The 19,015-nt window shown below is 47.4% G+C and overlaps 1 protein-coding gene across 2 annotated transcripts in view; it reads left to right on the top strand.

The window, feature by feature from the left end:
* The window catches only part of Rhogap1a (Rho GTPase activating protein at 1A), a 193,471-nt gene extending 182,851 nt beyond the window's left edge, over nucleotides 1-10,620 (top strand). For both annotated transcript variants that reach the window (XM_077677795.1, XM_077677794.1), the window contains exons 22-23: nucleotides 4,216-4,321; nucleotides 4,836-10,620. In XM_077677795.1, the coding sequence (XP_077533921.1) occupies nucleotides 4,216-4,321; nucleotides 4,836-5,067 (338 nt within the window). In that variant the 3' untranslated portion in view covers nucleotides 5,068-10,620. The remainder of the gene's footprint in view (nucleotides 1-4,215; nucleotides 4,322-4,835) is intronic.
* Nucleotides 10,621-19,015: the final 8,395 nt, after the last annotated feature.

Raw genomic sequence — 19,015 nt, 5'->3', positions numbered from 1 at the left:
TTGTTGAATGCGGATGAGGCCACCCTGTTCTACCAGATGCTACCGCAAAAAACCTTGGCCCTCAAAGGTGAACGCTGCCAGGGCAGTAAGCAGAGGAAGGTCCACGTGACCATGTTGCCCTGTGCTGACATGGATGGGATGGAAGAGGTGTTGCTTCTTGGGGTCAGCAAAAGTGCAGCACCATGATGCTTCCAAGGCAAACGGAAACTGCAAGTGCATTATGTGTCCAACTGCGAGGCTTGGATGGCACGAGAAATTTTTAGACAATGGCTGCGGGAAGGGGGCAAGCGGCTGGGCAATTGGAACTGAAAAATACTATGCCTTGTCCTGAGCAACTGTGTGGCCCCAACATTGCCGCTGTGCTCAAGAATATCGAGTTGCGCTTCCTGCCACCAAATTGCATGGCAGTTGTGCAATCCATCAACCAAGGGTTTATTGTGACATTGAAGTTGTGCTACTGCAAGCGTGTGATCGACTGCATTTTTCTCAATATGAGCATGAAGCGTGAGACCACAATTGACCTGGGCATGGCAATTAAGATGCTGCAGGCTGCTTGGATGGCTGTACTGGCAAGCATGATTGCCAGATGCTTCCATGCTGCCTGATTTGTCGTCAGCAGCAGCGGTACAGTGTACTGGAAGGTAGAGGTGTGTCATTCAGGGGAAAAACCAATGGAGAGCGCAGGTCCCTTGTGCAATGAAAAAATTGCATTGAGCTCAGACGTTCTCCAGAGAAATCCTGTTGCAGCCAGCGCCACTTATAGGTTTTTAAATCAAGCTAGACAGTTATTTGACGGGTTTTATAAAACTTTATGTGATGAAGTACAGAAATAAGACTATTTAGAGCAATAAATAAGGATTAATTTAACAAACAAACCTTCTGAAACCCACTGGGAAGCAGCAGCTGCCAGGGGCCCTGCTTACAACAGGAGTTCCTCAGCAGAAATTTTTATCGCAAAAGGGACGACCACCCCTAATAAACCTCGAACGACACACCTCTCTCTTTTAGTACATTGTAGCGGCGGTGATAGCGAAGACCTCGGCACTGCCACCATTGAGGGTGCCGCGGGTGACTAAGCCCTAGTTTCTTGAGACACTGTTTTTGATGCCTGGTGTTGTGCCCAACTCCGACACCTTCTGCACGTGTGTCAGTGCCGATGCTGACATAGTAATGATAGAGAAGCTAACAGAGGCAGGAATTGTGCGCGTGGTACCGGGGGTGCCTAGTAACGACAGTGGCTAATGTGTCAACGACAGCCCGGAACCTGATATTGGTGATGTTGCGACCGGGCGGGCCGAGCCGCAGCCGGGAAGAGTACCAGAGCTGTTAGGCCAACGTAAACTGTTTACTTCATAGCGAGAGGTGAGCCGAAGCCAAAGAACAATGCCCCGACGGGCGAGGTTACAATACAGGACTCGAGCAGAGCGACAACAACGATTCGCTGCTCAAACAGGAATCGTTTACAACGCTTGCGGGGGTCTATTTATACCCAAAAGCGGTAACGGTCAAAACGAACAAGCGGCAACATGCCACGAACGTCACAGACATACACAACGCTCTTTCCAGAGTTCATAAGCCGTTCATAGCCTCGCGCACGTTGAGTCCGAGAGAGGGGAGAGAGGAGGACTCTGTTGCGATCGACGGGGCCTCTGTGTCCTTGAAGAGCGTGGAGACTAGCCTCGCCGCCAGCCGCCGAAGTTTTGAAATGCGCCGAGAGCAAAGCGTCTGACGCGGCTTGTCGCAGCTTGTCACTGACATGGTGGCACCTGTTTTCAAAGGCGCACAGTGGCTTCGCTGCACAGCCGTGGAGTGATGCGGGGAAGTACTGCGGCGCTGGCCGATTCGTAACAGTGAACTGGACGTACTAACGTCTGCACAAGTGTTGGATGCGGCAGACCTGTTCCACCGATTCTTTGGCGCTCCTGATGGCAGTGAGGACGGACTTGAAATAGTGGCTGCAGCTGAAAAAGCCATCATTCACCGAAAGAAAATGCGGCGAAAATCTATCAAGGACTTTTTTTCTGCGGAGTGAGGCTCCAGCTGTTGTGGTGCTGGTGAATCAAGAATGAGCCCTTTGGCGTGAATAAAGTAGATATTCCTTAGTGTTCTTTTTTTTTTCACTTGTTTTTCTCCATGCAGCGGCCAGGCTCTCTCTCTCTCTCTCTCTCTCCTTCCATCCCTCTTTCCCTCCCTCCCTCCCTCCTTTTTGTGTCGGGCTGCCGTGATTTTTAGTAGGGAGTACATCCTCTCTTGCTTGCTAATGCCGCCACGGCAAACTCCAAGTGGCAGTAAGGCACGACCCCTTGAAAGTCGGGCTTTCGGAGAACTCGTGCTCAGAGTATCCTGGTCCTGCAGTCCCTCCCGCACCTACCCGTCACCCGTACCTTTCACATGAATGTCACAGTAGCAGGCGCGCGTTCCCCTGACTAATCTGCAGTGGTCGAAGTGCCCATTTTTCTTTCCTTTTTCAATTTTCGTTACTCCATTACTGGCAGCCATGTGCTCGCAGCGTGATCAGCCTCAGAGTCTCTGCCCCTTTCCTTAGAAAGCCTTTTTTGTGCCCACATACAAACCCACAGCAGGCGGTCGAAAAAAAAACACATTAAAAAGTGCAGCGCTAGACAGCATAGCCTTTCCCCAAGCAGAAAGCTGAGGGGTGCCCTTTTGTTTATTTTGCCGGAGGCGTCTGCCAAGAATGGCGCACGGGCAGCCTGCGCATGCGCAGATCGCTGCTGGAAAAAAGGTCCATTGTCGGTAGAAATGGACATTGACTATAACAAACTAATGGTTATAATTAAGTAGTTATAACAGCCCTTCAACTTCATTATAACAAGGTTCTACTGTAGCCTGCAACACGTCTCCCTCTTCGTTCAGAATCTTGACTTTCGTCGGCAAGTCGATCGTACAACACGGGTTGCCATTATGGTTGACACTTATCCCTAAAGTCGAAGCCTTAAGTGCCTTCCACACAAGCTGCTCACATGGGGCAGTGCGCAACAAAGAAGGTTGACAACTTAAAAGAGAGAGATGCATAAGCTGGCGCAAGTCTCAACTGGCCTGCCACTTTATTAACTGTCTCAGTTGCGATGGCGCTGACATCAGTATAGAACACGGTGCTGTTTTCGTGCTTGAAATTTTTAAATTTTATCAAAAAATGGCGGTCACCTTGATGCTTTTTATTTGAAGTGCCTTCCGATTAAATGATATGCTAGATTTTAGCTTACAATGATTGAGCAGTTTCATTCATTGGAGTCCATGTAAAATTGCGGGGCCAGCACATCACCTCTAATTAACCAAAAATTCCAGTTAAGCAACTTCAAATTATTGAACGTCAACTGCACGTCTGAGTCATGCCTTCTCGAATTGTGTGTGCAACTAATACTACATGTAGGAGTGCTCTTGTAACAAGAATGAATGAAAGCATGCCGCTGAATTGTAATCTTGCCATGTGTAAGGCATACCTGTAGAGCGCGAAGTAACAAATGCGTTTTAGTGTGGTGAACAGACTTGTTAGGTCGTGCCCAGAGCACCTCCAATGCTCTTTTTATTTGTTTGTGCTCTAATGCTGTTAGCTGTCACGGCTGTATAGTATCTTGGTTACTTCTGACACTGCCTTTGCCTTTTGCATTGCCTTGAACTTGTCGACAATGTATTCATGTTAGTTTGCAATGCGTTCAAGGTGGGTTTCGACGCAACGAGTTGCTTTTGCTTTTTTTGGGGCCATATCGTGGGAAAACAGATTCTGGACGTGGGCTTTTTCACTTCGTTTGCACACACACTGTACTTCTGATATTCGAGATGCTGAAATGTTCAAGACACTGGAAAAAGCATCTCAAATGTTTGAGCAAATATTTCTGGTTCATAGATGTTCGCGCCTAGGTTTTTTTTATTGTCCCACATTCACTTGCCTTGAGCTCTCAATGCAATTTTACGTTACAAATCCAATCAAGAATTTTCTATAAATCCCATTGATTTTCTTTCTATTGCATTACAGCTACAGTATGCTCTATCGAGTGAATTGCAGTGAGTTTAGTTCTCTCAATAGCTCTTTGGTACATTTGTACAAGACTGGTTCCAGGGAAATTTTTCAGTGCTGAAATTGGGTTAAAATTGAGGTTGTCGTACAAAAAATCACATACTACTGCATTTGGGAAGTGGGAATTCATGAGGCTAAGCAAACAATTGCTTCATAGTGCTCGTTTGTTTGTTCTTTAGGTAAACATGACCAAGAGGAAAAGAAGGTCATGCTGCTCAACCTCTTCGGCAAGTTGCCAGAAGTGAACCAGAATGTGACAGTGTTCCTGATTGATCACATGGTCAAGTAAGTTGACTGGCTGCTTGTTTTGATCACCGACAAGTGCCTGGCAGCTTGGGCTGTTTTTACCCTTTTACAATTGTAACTTCATGATGAGGCAAGCAAACTCGTGGCAGAAAACACAACTCCAAGTGCTTGTAGTCGGAAGACAACTCCACGTGAAAACAACAGAAAACATAGTGCTGCATAGGCGCCGACTATGGAAGTGCTCGGAGGCCAGAGCCCCCCCCCCCCCCCCCGTAGGGAATTAGAAAGTAAGGAAGTAAATAGAAGTTGAAGCAATGCAAAAACAAATGTACAGTAAAAAAATAACACAAAGCTGAAAAAGACACTTTACACACCTGCAAAAACACTTTTTAGAGAGGTTAAGATTCTAAGTTAGTGCATATTAGTTCTTGAAATTTGATTGGATCTTTGATAGTTGCAGTACGAGATAGCAGGGCATTCCAATCAACTATTGCGCGAGGTATGAATGATTGCAAATGGTATCTACAAGTGTGGCATTTTACGTGCTTCGCAGGATCAACTCGAACGAGACGCAGAACAAGATGTCGCTGCACAACCTGGCCACCGTGTTTGGGCCGTCTATCATCCGGCCGTGCAGCGGGTCCGTTGGGCACAGCCCCAGCGACCTGCTCACCACCAGCACGGTGGACGTCATGGCCCAGGCCGGCATCCTCTACTTCTTCCTACGACGCAGGGCCCAGGGCCTGCCCCTCACCCCCGACGCCCTCACCCCTGAGGAGGCCTAGCCACAACCCCCCTCTCCTCCGATGAGGAGTCCCAAGAGCCTCTTGACACCATTTGCACCCCTGACCACGACACCGGCACCCCTGCCTATGAGCTGTCAGTAGTTTGGGTGCAGTTGAGATGGGACGCTGCGGAAGGAACAGTGGCGGCTCACACGGAAGAAACAAAACTTAAGTGTGCCCACTGCCTCTACAGCAGCCAGCTTCAGATTTTCGTTTCGTACGTTTGTGCGTGCTGTCGTGTGTGCATCGTGAGACTTCGTAAATTTTATTATATATAAGTGCTGGATGGCTGCCGGAGAGCTAATGTGCAAAAGTACTGTATGCTGCCGTACTCTTGCGAGCTCATTCACCTTAGCAACTTGCACCACATTGCGTGCCAACGTTGCAATGCGCCTGTGCTTAGCAGTGATGCTTCTTCATTTTTTTCCTTCCCCGTGAAAACTTGCAGTTATCAGTGCAGCCTTGTTTCTGACCAGCGAGTTGCTTCAGCCACTCTACAACCAAATGACCTGCACCTGTGAATAAAGCGTTCTGCAATCCCCCCCCCCTTCCCCACACACACACACACACTCTCCCAGTCCCCCCTCCCTCTCACTTGGATATTATAATTCGTGTGGGTCGGCAGTGCAGCTTTTACTTATGCCCTCCACCTTTTTTGCACGACACGGGAATGCCTTCTGCATTCTGTAAACTCGCAAAGGAGTTTCCAGTGGGTGCGCTTTAGCATGGCTTCTGCTCTTTCGTGTAGGGCCTACATTTTGCCACTTCTAGAAGGTTTTTTGTTTTCTTCACCGCAGCTATTAGTGCCATGTGCTCCTGATGCATAAGGTCTATGTGTAAGCCTTCTATTGCTCAGTGGCTATGAATGCCATGAGCGCACGCAAAGCCAAGTGTGTGTTGTCACAATCACTGAGATGGCCTGGTGAAGCGAGTCTTTCCCTTTTGTACGAATGTTCGCGTCGCAGCACAGTGGTGACTTCTTTTTTTTTAACTTTTGGATGTATCGTTTCAAAGAAGCTGTTGCACCTCTGCATTTTCCCCCTCTTTTGCTTTCACTGTGACAAGGGGAGTGCACTGTATGGTTTTGTGACGAACCACTCGTAGCCGGGTGGTTACAGCAGTTCTTCACTGTGTCTGTTTTACTAGTCCACAATCGTTACGGATGCCGCGCTGTCTCGTAGTGATGCCTTTCATACCTCTTGTGTGGAGTCCCGTCTGACCAAGCTGCATCGTTTTATTTTTAGTTTCCCCTCAAGCCTGAACTGTTGCCGACTTGAGCTTGAATCGTAGCCAGTTTAAGCCTGGAGCGAAGCCAACTTGTTCAGCCCATGCGCTTTTTGTTGTGCAACTTGGGACCATGTTATAATGCTCACCTGCTTTCATTTCATAAAAACAATTTGCGACAGGCCATTTCTTTGTTGTGTTGGACAATTGTGTGCGTCACGAAGCGGACTTTATGCGGGCTTTATTTGAATTTCTTAAAGGAAAGTTCAGCTTTGTATCTAAGTGCTGTGAATTTCAGGTTCTTCGAAAATCGGCTGTGTATAACCAAGTTTTAACTTTGGCGCTGAAAACTTTTCGCAATTTTTCAACCTTGCTGTTTTTGGTATTCCTTTAGGTTTGTGTGTAAGGTGTTATTATGCATCGTATTGAACATTCGAGCAGTGTGCTGTGCATACAGCTAAGCCTTACCCTAATGTCATTGAGAATCAACGCGTGGAAATTTGTGCTCTTTGAACGGCACATTGACAGCTAGGGTATACAATTGACCAAGTATGGCTCCTTTCTTCAAGAAGCACCTTGACAGTTTGAAACATCCATTTTATGTTTTTTTTTCTTTTATTTCTGTCTTTGCTTTGTTTTATATTTCACCATTTTTAGTTTTTTGTTCCTGTGAGCCTACGCTTCCATATTTGGTAAAACTTAGAGCACGATTCAACAAAGACGACAGAAAGACGACAGACGCAAGCGCTCTTTCTGTCGTGTTTCTGTCGTCTTTCTGTCGTTCTTTGTTGAATCGTGCCTAAGTTTTACCAAATATGCACCAACTTTCCCAGCAGTGCGTTCTACTGAACTGCACTTCCATCTTTGGCTGCCAAAGTTGAACCGACTGCATCTTGACGTAGTATTGCTCAGGACAAAAGAAATGCAGCCGTGTATTTCTGTGAGGGCGGGCCGACCCATTAGACAGGCTTTTCATCATATCAGTCAATATTTGTCTAGCGAAACTACTGCGCTGCCAGGTTTTGCATGAAGTGTATTTTTTTACAGTCTTGAGCCGACACCAGCTGTCGGGCGCTTTCACTGCCTCATTGCTCACACAGTGTTAAGTTCATAAACAGTATTTGTCCGGATATACCTGATGGTTCCTTTCCTTCCATTCTTGCTACATTCTTTTATTTTGTCGTCCAGAACAATAGTGATATCACCCTTTGTGGAGTATGCTGCACACTACCTTGCTTTTAGCATTTATTTCTGGGGCAGGAAACTAAAAATTATCGTGAGCTCGTAGCAACACGCGTTCTTGACAGTTCTAACAGTATACTAATATACCTTTTATTGTTTGTAAATAAGCTAACGTAGACCTTTTTTATAAACGAACATTTTGTACATGGTATATAACTGACACGCCCATTGAGGTCTCGGGCAAAGTATTTTGTACATTTTATTACCTTTGACCGTGCAGACCGCACGCTAGACTTTGTACGCTTGTCTGGGCTAGATTTATGTATGTTTGTGTGCTCGTCTTAGTAGTGTTAGGAATAACGGCGATTTCCACGTTTTTTTTGCGTGCATGCAGTGTGTGTCAGGGTGTGTGTGTGTGTGTCCTGTTGTGATTTAGTTAGGCTTCCATGTGCGGCAAATGGTGGAACTTCAGATTCCGTACTTGGCCAACCGAAATGACTTCTTTAATGCTGCTTGAAAGTGGGTCTTCCTTGTAAGGCACCAACACACTGTATTATAATTGGACGTGCCCGACATTTCCTCTTTGTTTGTTTGTTTACTCTTTTTTGCGTGAAAGCAGTGGAAACCTTGTGTTCGTATGCGAGGCATGTTACCGCTGCCAGCTGTTTCATAGCTGAATTGTTGTAGTAAAGGGAATTCACTTTGTATCGTGTTTACTGAAATTAGCTAGAAAGTCAGCATCCAGTACAAAGCATGCTAAATTTACTTGTTAAAGCTTGTGGCCTATTTTCTTGCCAACTTTTCCATTTTCAAAGTTTTTAATCTAAAAATTTCTCTAACTTTTTCTTTTTATTATTGGGACAGGAAGAGCTTCAAAAGATTTATGTAAGGGATGTTTTTTCACACCTCTTATGAGAAAATGCTTTTCATCAAAATGAGTGAAAAAGCCTCAAGACTGCACAGGCATGATAGCAAAAAGAATGTGAAGCATAGTTAGTGGCAAATTTGTGTTGAGCTTGTATGCAAATGTCAACTTCAGTGCATATTGAAACAATTTATCCGGTCAGGGTGATTCTACAATTAGCAATTAGCTTTGTTTCCAGAGAGCATCATCAGAACAGAACAAAGCATATGGGTCACAAAATATGTCTGGGTAATTGAATATGCCATAATTGTTTCTAATTAACGCAGACTTATTTACGGAAAAGGGTGGATTTTCTTTTGATGCTGTCTTCTCAGTTCAAAAAAGAAAAATAGAAATGGGGCTCTGTAGTAAATAATTTAAATCTGTTGACTTTCTGATTGTTGCCCCTTTATTTATAAATCGCAATGTAACATGGGACGTACACCTCAAGTGTAGCAAGTACCGGTTGTTCGAAACAAAACTTGTCCTTATACATGCAATTTGCCCTAATTTTAAGTGCCTTAATGCACAAAATTCTTTGTGAAAACAAATTCCACTCTGAGATCAGATCTGAGATCTGAGATTTGTGGAAGACGTTTTGCTTGAGCGTTACGCTTTTCTTTGTTTAGCTACAACAACTAACCACCGCTCACTTCCGTATTGGCTAGTATTAACCTTTGCTTTTCTGTCAGTCACTGTTGGTTGAATCGTATTGCATCAGTGATCCTGCCAAAGCTACTAATAGGGAAAGGGGCTACGGTTTCTGGCTGGGGTTTTGCTGACACATGCATCGTTTATCTACTTCCACTTGTCTGGGAACATCACAGAATGCCGCAAACTCCTCTCTTTTTCATGGAATACAGCAACTGCCAAAGAAGTGCTTTGTCATCTGCTCAGAGCTGTCCCCCTTTCCCCTTGCCATTTTTTACACTCAGCAAGTCCGTATGCTTGTGCACCCTGACAGAGGTTTGAAAATGCCACCGAAAACGTTACATAGCTGCGACAATGATGACAGGTTTCAATTACGAGCTACTCGGCCTGATAAGTGTACATAATTAAAGCTGACGCGTAGGGTAGTTTGTACTGAGTTTCACCTAAAGTTCACTGCCATGTGTGTATGTGACAGTAGCACCATTGGGTGCTTGTAATTGGTTTATCAATTGGCTAACACGTGTTATTACTCGCACTGAGGGGTGATATGGGACTTTTGATTGGGGCACACCAAAAAAATGTAAGAAACATAGACATTAAATGTACCAGCGCATTTCTGGGCCATGAAAAGTCTTTTTCTATGCCTTTAGCTGCTTATGGTACTGCCACCTGCGAGGTACCAAAAATTACTAGTTTGTTTGGTTGAGGGATGCCTTTTCACAAAACTTCCATTTTATGCCTGGATGTGCCTTGTGGAAGTTGCATGAGACAACGCTGAGTGCACTACATTGCAAACAATCTTTTCCTAACATCTTTTTCGTCTCACTGGCATCATTTTGTAACTATCAGGGACCAACGTGCAATCTCCTGTGGCTCGGTTTCTTTTTTTTTTTAAATTCAGTTTTAAGCTTTTAAAACCAAGCTGAATACTACAACCAGCGCTCCCGTGGTGAGGATATTTCAGTCATAGCATAGCTTTCATTGCTTCCTTACTTTATCAGCGTCAAAGAATGTGCATTGTTTTTGGGGGATTGATGCATCAGGGAGTGTGAGGTTTTTCATCTGTGTCTGTCGTTAGATGATGAGGGAGTTATGTCCACCACTCGCCAATATTCTTCAATCTAGAATGTTCGCGTCCTTTTTTTCTCGCTGTTTGGTGTCGCCTAGCACGTTTGTTTGGTAGGCATAGCGTAAGACATTAGAAAAGTGCTGTGCGAACCTGGAGTGTGACCAACAAGCGTGAAAGATGGATTCATGCAAGAAAAAACATAAGCCTTCTTCATTTGAGCCTAAACAGCATTGGCGGGCATAAGAGTGCTGACTGTAATTGCACGTCAAGTTCGTCAATAACCTTGGAGCGAGTGTCTGCGTAATTGAACCTTGCCCCCTTTTTTTTTTTTTTGTCGTCGCTGCGGTCTTGTTTTCCATCCGTGTGTGTCGTTGAATGTAACAAACCTTGCCTCGGAGAACGGTGTAGTAAATCCTGTAAATAGCGTGTGACACTGGAGCATGTTGTGTACATGGTGTGGTGACGGGACGTGTTTCTGTACATATATACTCTAAATAAAGCCCGTGGACTTTGTTTTTCTCGATGTGTGTTTGCAGTTTGTTTCCCCCATTACACTCCAGCATGCATTCTACATCTTGCTCATAAAACAGTGCGTGAACTATTACAACAAGTTGTGCCTGCCTAGGTTAGCTTCATTTCTGGGCATAGAAATGTTCGCACAGAAGCTGTGTGGGTAAGGGTAATGGGAATCCCACCTTCAAGACTGGTTGGGATTTATCTTGGGGGAGGGGTGGCTTGGGGACCAAGGTGTAAAGATGACAAAAGTATAGCAGGTGAAAGCAATGCAGACATTCAAACCAACATTGTGTTGGCAACAACATGAGTAATTATTATCACTTCCAGCCCACACAGTAGACGCCTGATAAGCCAAACTCCTTTAATTAAGGTGAAGTGTTAGATGAGCTGAATGAGTTGTTATTACGTGGTTCATCCTTCATACGTAGGGCTGTTCGTTTCCGGGTTTTATATTTTTTTCAAAATCTGGAGGGGGGGAGGGTAAAAACTGGGTGCTATTTAAAACTGATAATTAGGAAGAAATCTGGTGTTCTTGCAAAAACATTCCAAAAATTCAGGTTTTTTTTTTTGTTAAACCTACAGATGTACTAAGCAATACACTCAGTTTATTTTATGAGAAGGTATCACGAGCTTCTTGACTGTAACGCTTTAACATTGGTGTTTGTTGCAAGCTGGTAATTTGGGGCACATCATGGTTTTCTAGCAAATACTCTACGAAATGTGGCGTTTGTTTGAAATGGATCAGTAAATGGATGATGACAGTAAAGAGCATTGACAACCTCCAAGAAATGAAACATTTTATTCACAAAACGCTGGTCATGGGTTTTTTCCACATCCTTCTTTACATACATTATCACCTGCATGCGCAACATGTCAGTCTCCATTCGAGGCCTGTCCCATCGTTCAACGTATCTCAGCCGGGAGAAAGTACGTCTCTCGATATCACGGCTTCCATTAGCTATGCACAGCAATGTCAGTGTACCATTTGCCAGCCGGCAGTAGCAAGCGGTAGAGTTACGTCACTACTCAATGAGTTCGAAAGCTGTGTTTGTGGGGCTTGCTACAGCAAGTACTGGTTGAGAACAGGCGGACCGTCAGCGCACGATTGTACAGATAGCTACTTTGAAAAGGTCCGTTAGGGGAGAGATCGTGTGTAACCTGATTCTTCCCAAACATGTTCGGGGTGAAAAAAATCTGGCGAAATCGGGTTTTAGCCGAAAACGAGCAACCCTACTTATACGTGCCACCTTCTGATGTAGTGAATGTGAGTGGGGCGCAGTTCCCACACCTGGACAGGGAACCAGGGCTACTACGACTGTGACGTCGCCGGGATTTCCTGTGCTTTACTTTCACGCTAAAACACATCCCATCCCTAAACCCAATCTGGATTGAACTGCATGGTTTAACCATAGGTGTTATTGGGAAGCACAGAAAAAACAGCCAATCAAGGCAGTGCAGAGCCAGGAATGCTGGAACCAGCAAGAAAAATGTGCCTTCCTCTTTCGTGCTGGCTCAGCATTTTATCGCGGCTGGCTTTGCAAATAGGATGGGTTTTTCACAAGTGACACATCTGCTCCTCTTGCGCTAAAGAATATTTTTCAGTGGAGAGGACATTGATAATGCACTTTGGTAAAGACTTGTCGTGGTGGCTCAAAAAAGTGCTTTCCGAAACCCGAGGATTGATTGATTGTAGTGTTTAACGCGCCGACGGGCGATGAGGCGCGCCGTAGTGGAGAGCACCGGATTAATTTTGGCCACCTGGGGATCTTTAACGTGCGCCGAAATCTCGTACACACGGGCGTTCTTGCTTTTCGCCTTCATCAGAAAAGCGGCCGCCGCGGCCGGCGCCGCAGCCGGGCTAAGGCCGCCGCAGCGGAACGCCTTAACCACTGAGCCACCGCAGCGGGTCCGAAAACCAAGGGCTTTGATGAAGCATCCAGGTGACGGCACCACTCTTCCAAGAATTGTTGCCGAAGGAAGCTCCTCGAGATGAAATCTTATCAACATGTTAAAGTTTTTAAATACAGACACCCACAGTGGCTGATAATGAGGATGTCGAAGTTTCTCTTCAAGAATGACACGAAATTTTATTGCAAGGGAAAGGAAGGTTGTCTTCACCTTCATGTCCATGCATACACATGTGGGCCAACCTCGATACACATTTTTAGACTACAGTTTTCACTACCCGCCGTGATAGCTGTGTGGTTACAAGTATTCTTAGTAGTTGCGACATTGATGAGTAAAACATTGGCGCAGCATACACTAGTGGTGCAAGGCTGGAGAAACAGCAGAAGCTGAAGGCCGATCTAGACCATATCCCACACTGCAGCGGAGCTCAGGAGAGAGGGATCAGAAACAGTAAGTTTATGCACGGTCCTCGTACAGCGAGCAGCAATTCAAGACAGTCACCCTCGCCATTAACGGCCGCCGACAAGGCGTTGTCGCCGCCGACCGAGTCAAGCCCACCGACCACCCAGGGCTTGGTGTGTCGGAAGGAGACGATCAAGGGCCACGCCCTGGAATTCCCAAGCTCAACCGACCAAAAACGTCACGAGGGCGACACAACAGCCTCCGGCTCAACGGCAGGAGCCCTGTAGCGACTGGCGCGCCACGGTTCCGCCGCGCTGAAGATGACGAAGGCCGGAATTCCTCACGGGTCGCAAGACCACGCGCAAGCCTGAATGACACGTACTGGGCGCTCCTCACGGGGGGCGCGCTCACGTGCACTCGGTATTTTAAAGCGAAAGCTTTTTTAGTGTGGCCAACGGCGTCCTGTCAAAAAACTAATGCATTTTCCCATAAATCGGTTGGTTGACCGAAAAGCTCTCATAAATTCATTTTAAAAAGGTCCGAGGGCCTTCTTCTTTTCATATTAGACGGATTAAATGGCTCCTGAAAACATGTCCTCCCAGCAATGCATTTGTGTTTAGAGGTGAGGCCGACTTTCAACGTATCGGTGTAAGCTTGGCCTTTGTAAGCTGGCTTTCCCAGATTGCCTGTTCTGCAGTGAAGCATGGCCATCTACGGAGGGAGTATGAGTACAGAAAATGGCTTTAACTCTTGGGTTATTGAAAGTTGCCCAAAACAAATTGTATGACAATTGCCCGCTAAGAGGACGACTCCACATGCGTGAAACCGGGCTTCCATTGCGTCTAAACGGTTACTTGAAAACCGCGAAAAAGAAACGGTTCTTGATAAGACAATACACGCATCGGTCACGAAGGAGGAGTAGTGAGAAAAAAAATCGTCTCTTTCGCGCTTCTCTCAACTTTCCTCAGGAGGGGATGATAGATTTTTTTCTTGATATATAAACACACACACACACACACGCACACACACACGCACACACACACGCACGCGCGCACACACACACACACGCACGCGCACGCACACACACACACGCACACACACACACACACACGCACGCACACACACGCACGCACGCACGCGCACGCACACACACACATTTATATATTGCGAACACTCTGCTGTTAAAAACCAGCTGGACAAGGCGTTCGGTAAAGACAGGCTTAAGGTGTTGCGTGGCGGCTTCAGGGGACACATCAGAAAGCTGAGTATACTAGATATTGTTTGTATTGTTTATATAATTGTTTATAGCAGACGACGCTCGCTTTCCTAGCGCAACTCGCAACCGCAGCGCCGCGGTGGCGAGAGTCGCGGCCGGCCGCCTTCTCTCCACGGCCGCGGCGGGGAGATACGGAACTGAAACTAAAGCGTGGCAAACTGTTCGCATGGCGACGCAGTGAAACATCCCCCTCGCGAGGGGCACGATCAAATGCAGAGCATTTCCGGGGGCGCACGACGTTAAGTAGTTTGCGTTACGTCAATGTTGTTGCACTTGTGGCAACTGCTGACGAGAGAGCGCTCGTCAGCAGTAAAATTGGCAGCCTCGGCGCACGTTGAGTCCGAGAGAGGGGAGAGAGTGTCCTTGAAACGTGCCTGGCCGCGCTATCGAATGTTGATCGCGCCGATAGCGAAACGACTGAGCCGGGCATGTCGAGGCGAGCGATGCGGACAACTACGGACGCCAAGAACGGGTGACATCATGAGTTAACGAAATGCTCTGCATTTAAAACATCAGAACATGGGCGACACGCGATTTTTCATGGCGTGAGCCACTATGCGAATCTAAACTCTGTGCATACCGAGCTCAAAGCTTGGTGCAGGGGTGGAGGAAGAGCAGGCAAGCCCCCAATGTGTGGCAGCGGGGCCTTTTCATGCAGTCACGTTGACACGGCAGCACGTCGAAATAATTGTTCCCCGAAAAAGCTACGCAATACGGCACCCGCTTCGGAGGCGTTCACACGGCGAAGCTCTGTCGACGCTCCCCGGGTAACCCGGCTGTGCTGTGGTGCAGCCACCAGGCAAGGGAAATCTTTAGATACCCCAGCCATATGTGGCCTGGCTTTCGAGCTGTCGGGCCTCAAAACAGACAGCGCAGAAACAAGCCTGTAAAGGGTGCACCACTGCACGCTGCACATTACTGCAGGGAAACATCACTTAGAAACCCCCCACCGGTTCTAGTCTGGTTTTCTGGCTTTCTGCCCTCGGAACAACTAATAAAAGGGTTCACAATGGAAATGAAGACGAAAAGAAAGAATGCGACAGCGCCGCTCACGTGCGCCCGGGGAGCTAACGCGACGCCTCGACACTGACCTGCTGGGAGTAGACCACGTGAACACCTAGAACACCAAATCTTCAAAGGCCACTCCCACGAACACGTGCACAGCCAGCTGCTTATCACGACGACGCAGCGTCCCGGCGGCTGCTATGGAAAGTCGAACTACTATTAGCAGTGTCGGCTCCCGAGGTTCAGCGCATTTACGCCGAACGTTGCAGAGAACAGCGCTGGCGCAGGGTTCTATTCTGCGTTGTTGTCAGGGTTCCCACCCTCCCTGCTTAACCTACCACCTTGCGCATTCATGTACCCACCACCCCCACCCCATTCAGTCCCCCTCCCTTGAGCAGTAAGAGTCTCCGCTGACCAGCTCGGCGCCGGAGCATCAACTCACCCTGGTGCAACCAGCCCTGGATTCTACACAGGCCCACGGCCTCCTGGACACAGGAGGCTGACCACATCATTTCCCCTTCTTTTGATTGCCCAATATAAAGGCCACAGGCCCGGTCAATTTTTTTTTTGTTTTTGTTTTTTTAGGAAAGGGGGCGGTTACCGGTCCTTACCCCAAGCCGGCCGTCATTGGCTGCTTTTTTTGGGCATCACACCACGATTTTATTTTCTGGCGTTTTATAAGCATCAATTCAACAACTGCTAAATTGTAAAAGCAGCGCAAAGACACACGAGCAAGGAAAAGTACGCGGGTTCTGCGACGAAGGGGGGGGGGGGGGAGTGAGAAAGACAATAAATGAAGAAACTTTAACATAAGGATGGCGACTCGGCCTCAGTGGGCTCGGGTGGGGGGGGGGGGGGGGGGGAGTGAGAAAGAGAATAAATGAAGAAACTTTAACATAAGGATGGCGACTCGGCTTAAGTGGGCCCGGGTTGGGTGGGAAGGGTGGTGTCAAGGAAGTCGAAACAAGGTTACATACGCAAATGGACGCCGGTGGCTTCCGTTTCTTTTTTTTTTTCTTTTTTTGCGTCCGGTTGGCTACAATGAGGCGAACACCTGCTTGGCTGTGGCTGCGGGTGGGTAAAGCTGTAGTCCTAGCAACACGCGACACTGCTTGATGCGCTCTGCGTGTAGTCCTGTGCACGTCCAGAGTTGCAATGTTTGGTGTGTCTCCTGCAGAGCACGTCACGCACGTGGGTGCGTCATGGCAGGCGGGGGTGAATTGTTAGCGGTATTTCCAGTGAAGAGAATGGCTGGCCGCCCTTTCTTGGGAATGCAAGATCGCCACAAAATGATGTCCTATATAGTTCTGTAATCGCCGCCCTATCACGAGCCTTGCATGTGGATGAGAACCTGGAGGCCACGTGTCAATCCTGCAGGTAAAGTCTAGTTGTTGGTAGGGATGCAGCTGCTGATTCGAGCTCTAGCACATTGCTTGTAGGTGGCACAGGCCCTCAAAGAGGTCCAAACTGAAGTCGTGATGAGGTAATAGTGGGTGGGAGCGGGTGCAAATGACTTCACTCGCCAGGGCGCACTCCGCCTCCTTGAACGAGTTAACCCAGTGTCCCGGCACCCAGATAACCCGAATTTGTATTCCTTTAGTATGATGTAGCCCCCGGGAAATCATCTTGATGGAGGCGCAGATGGAGTTCAGATAAGGCACCCGGCTTAGTGCGCGGAATGCCTCCTATATCATGCAAATATTTTCACAGCGAGCCTCGCTGTAAAAATAGCTGCATGAGGCTGGTGGGAAGACGAGGTCAGAGAATTCAAGTTGATGGACAACGAGTAATATTGCTTCGAGGTTGAGGTGGGTAGACGAAGGCGCTGTTGGGCATTCTTGTTGAAAGGTGGCACGAAATGTCGAGTGAATGGCCGCTAATCTGGTGGTATTCGTGGTTGTGTACCAAGTGCCATCGGTATAAACGGCGCTATGCGCAATCCACTCGGCAATCTGAGCCGTGCGTCTGTGTTCGTTAGTGCGGCGAAGCTTGGGAACTTTGGCCGGGCCGGCTTCGGGTTCAGTCGTCCCATGCGGCGGAAGCGGCAAAGCAATTGGATGTTGCGGTGCACTGGTAGGTGGCAGAAGTGCAAGTAGCGCACCGCCGGCAAGAATTTATGCTCGTCGGAAGTCGTTGACTTCCTGAAAAGTTCGATTTCCGTAAGAGGAGGGAGTTGGGCATATTTGTATAGCTCCACAAGCTTTGCATGGTTGCGAAGGCTGCAGTGATAACTCGAAGGCTCTCGGGATGTAACACCCCCAGCTGCTGCAACTAGGTCTGAGTGAAGTCGAAGCATGTATACTGCCCGATATGTCGCTTTGCTCGTGAGGACAGCCATGGGCCAAAAGCTTGAGCGTCTCCGTTGTCGCCCCTTCTACTCGGTTACTTATGGGTTTTATTATGTGAAGCTGTTGATGCCATGTTTTCTTGATTTGTTCAATCCACACACTTCATCATCGATCCTCAGAAACAGGGATGCCAGGAATTTTAACCCACCTCTCCGGCGACGGCTTTAGTGGAGAACGTGCAAATTGGGAAGTGTAGTCGTTTTTCTGTTGTTGTGTGCCTCCAAACACCACATATGTGCTCTTGTCAGGCGAAGGTCGCGTCCAGTATGTTGGGGGGTGCCGGCGAGATTATAGAGTGCAGCTTGTATATGTACCTGAACTTGCTGTTGGGTTATCTGCCTTGCGAGGGTCAAGCAAAATCATTATATCGTCCGCACATATAGTGCTTTGAATGGGAGGTATTTGTCGGAGTTGCTCGGCAATTTTTGACATTACAAGATTGAAAAGGGTTGGAGACAAATAGTGCCCTGCGGTACACCTCTGTTGTTGTGAAAGATATGGGGGTGCTCCTTACCCATATGGATTTCAAAAGAGCGTTTACATAGAATTTTTATGACAAATTGGTGAGCCTGTGACCGATGTTAAGTTGATTCAAAATCGCAATGATGAAGGCATGGGAAGCAGTGTCGAATGCTTTCTTGAAGTCAATTGTAACGAGGACTCCTGAAGCTGACTTCATGTTCTTTCTCCATCTTTTTCCTATCATTGGTCGCAATAAGAGCAGGCTGTCACGAATTGGGAGACCGGGTCGAAAGCTGGTTTGTGCGGGGGTCGTAAATGGTGTTGTTCGCCATCTCGAGTTGATAGGTGAGACGGGTATCATGCGCTCCATCAGCTTGCAGAGAGTGGATGTGAGTGAAAAAGGGCGGAGATTGGAAACAGAAGTTGGAAGTTTTTTAGGCTTTGGAATTAGATGCGCGACGGAGGGCTTCCATTCAATTGGGAGTATGCCAGATGCCCATATTTTGTTAATTTCCGCTAACAACTGTTCCTTGGATTTCTCATCAAGGTTGCGGAGCATTTGGCAAGTCTTTCCCGGTAGCGTTCTTGACATTAACAGCTTCAAGCGCCATGTGCAGTTCGTGTCATCAGGCTTCAGCCGATGTTTGGCCTGCAATTTGTTCGAATTCGTCTTCATCTATAGACTGAGCAAGTAGGAGGTTTGGCGTGGTGTTAAAAGATTTAGTTCTACCAAAGAGAGCTTTGTATGTGCGCCACAGCTTATGGGAACCGGCCCGCTCATTGAAGCTTGCGCAGTGGTCAAGCCAACGAGTTCTTCTAAGGTGCCTGACGTACCTTCTATACCTTGCGCTGTTTTGTTGCGAACTTTGAGCAGGTCTTTAAATTTCTTGCCATTGCGGACATAATGAAGGTGGAGGGTCTCGCGGGTCGCCAAGAGGTTGATCAAGTGTTTGTCGGGTGTCGGCGTGCCATCCCGGACGTCAAAATGTCTGCTCGCATGC

This window comes from Haemaphysalis longicornis, unplaced genomic scaffold, assembly GCF_048455015.1.
Source record: "Haemaphysalis longicornis isolate Haplotype H1 unplaced genomic scaffold, Haemaphysalis longicornis Haplotype H1 scaffold_7, whole genome shotgun sequence".
In the NCBI taxonomy this organism is placed as follows: Eukaryota; Metazoa; Arthropoda; class Arachnida; order Ixodida; family Ixodidae; genus Haemaphysalis; species Haemaphysalis longicornis.
The sequence above is the reverse complement of the archived record's forward strand: the minus strand, read 5'-3'. Positions and strand labels throughout refer to the sequence as shown.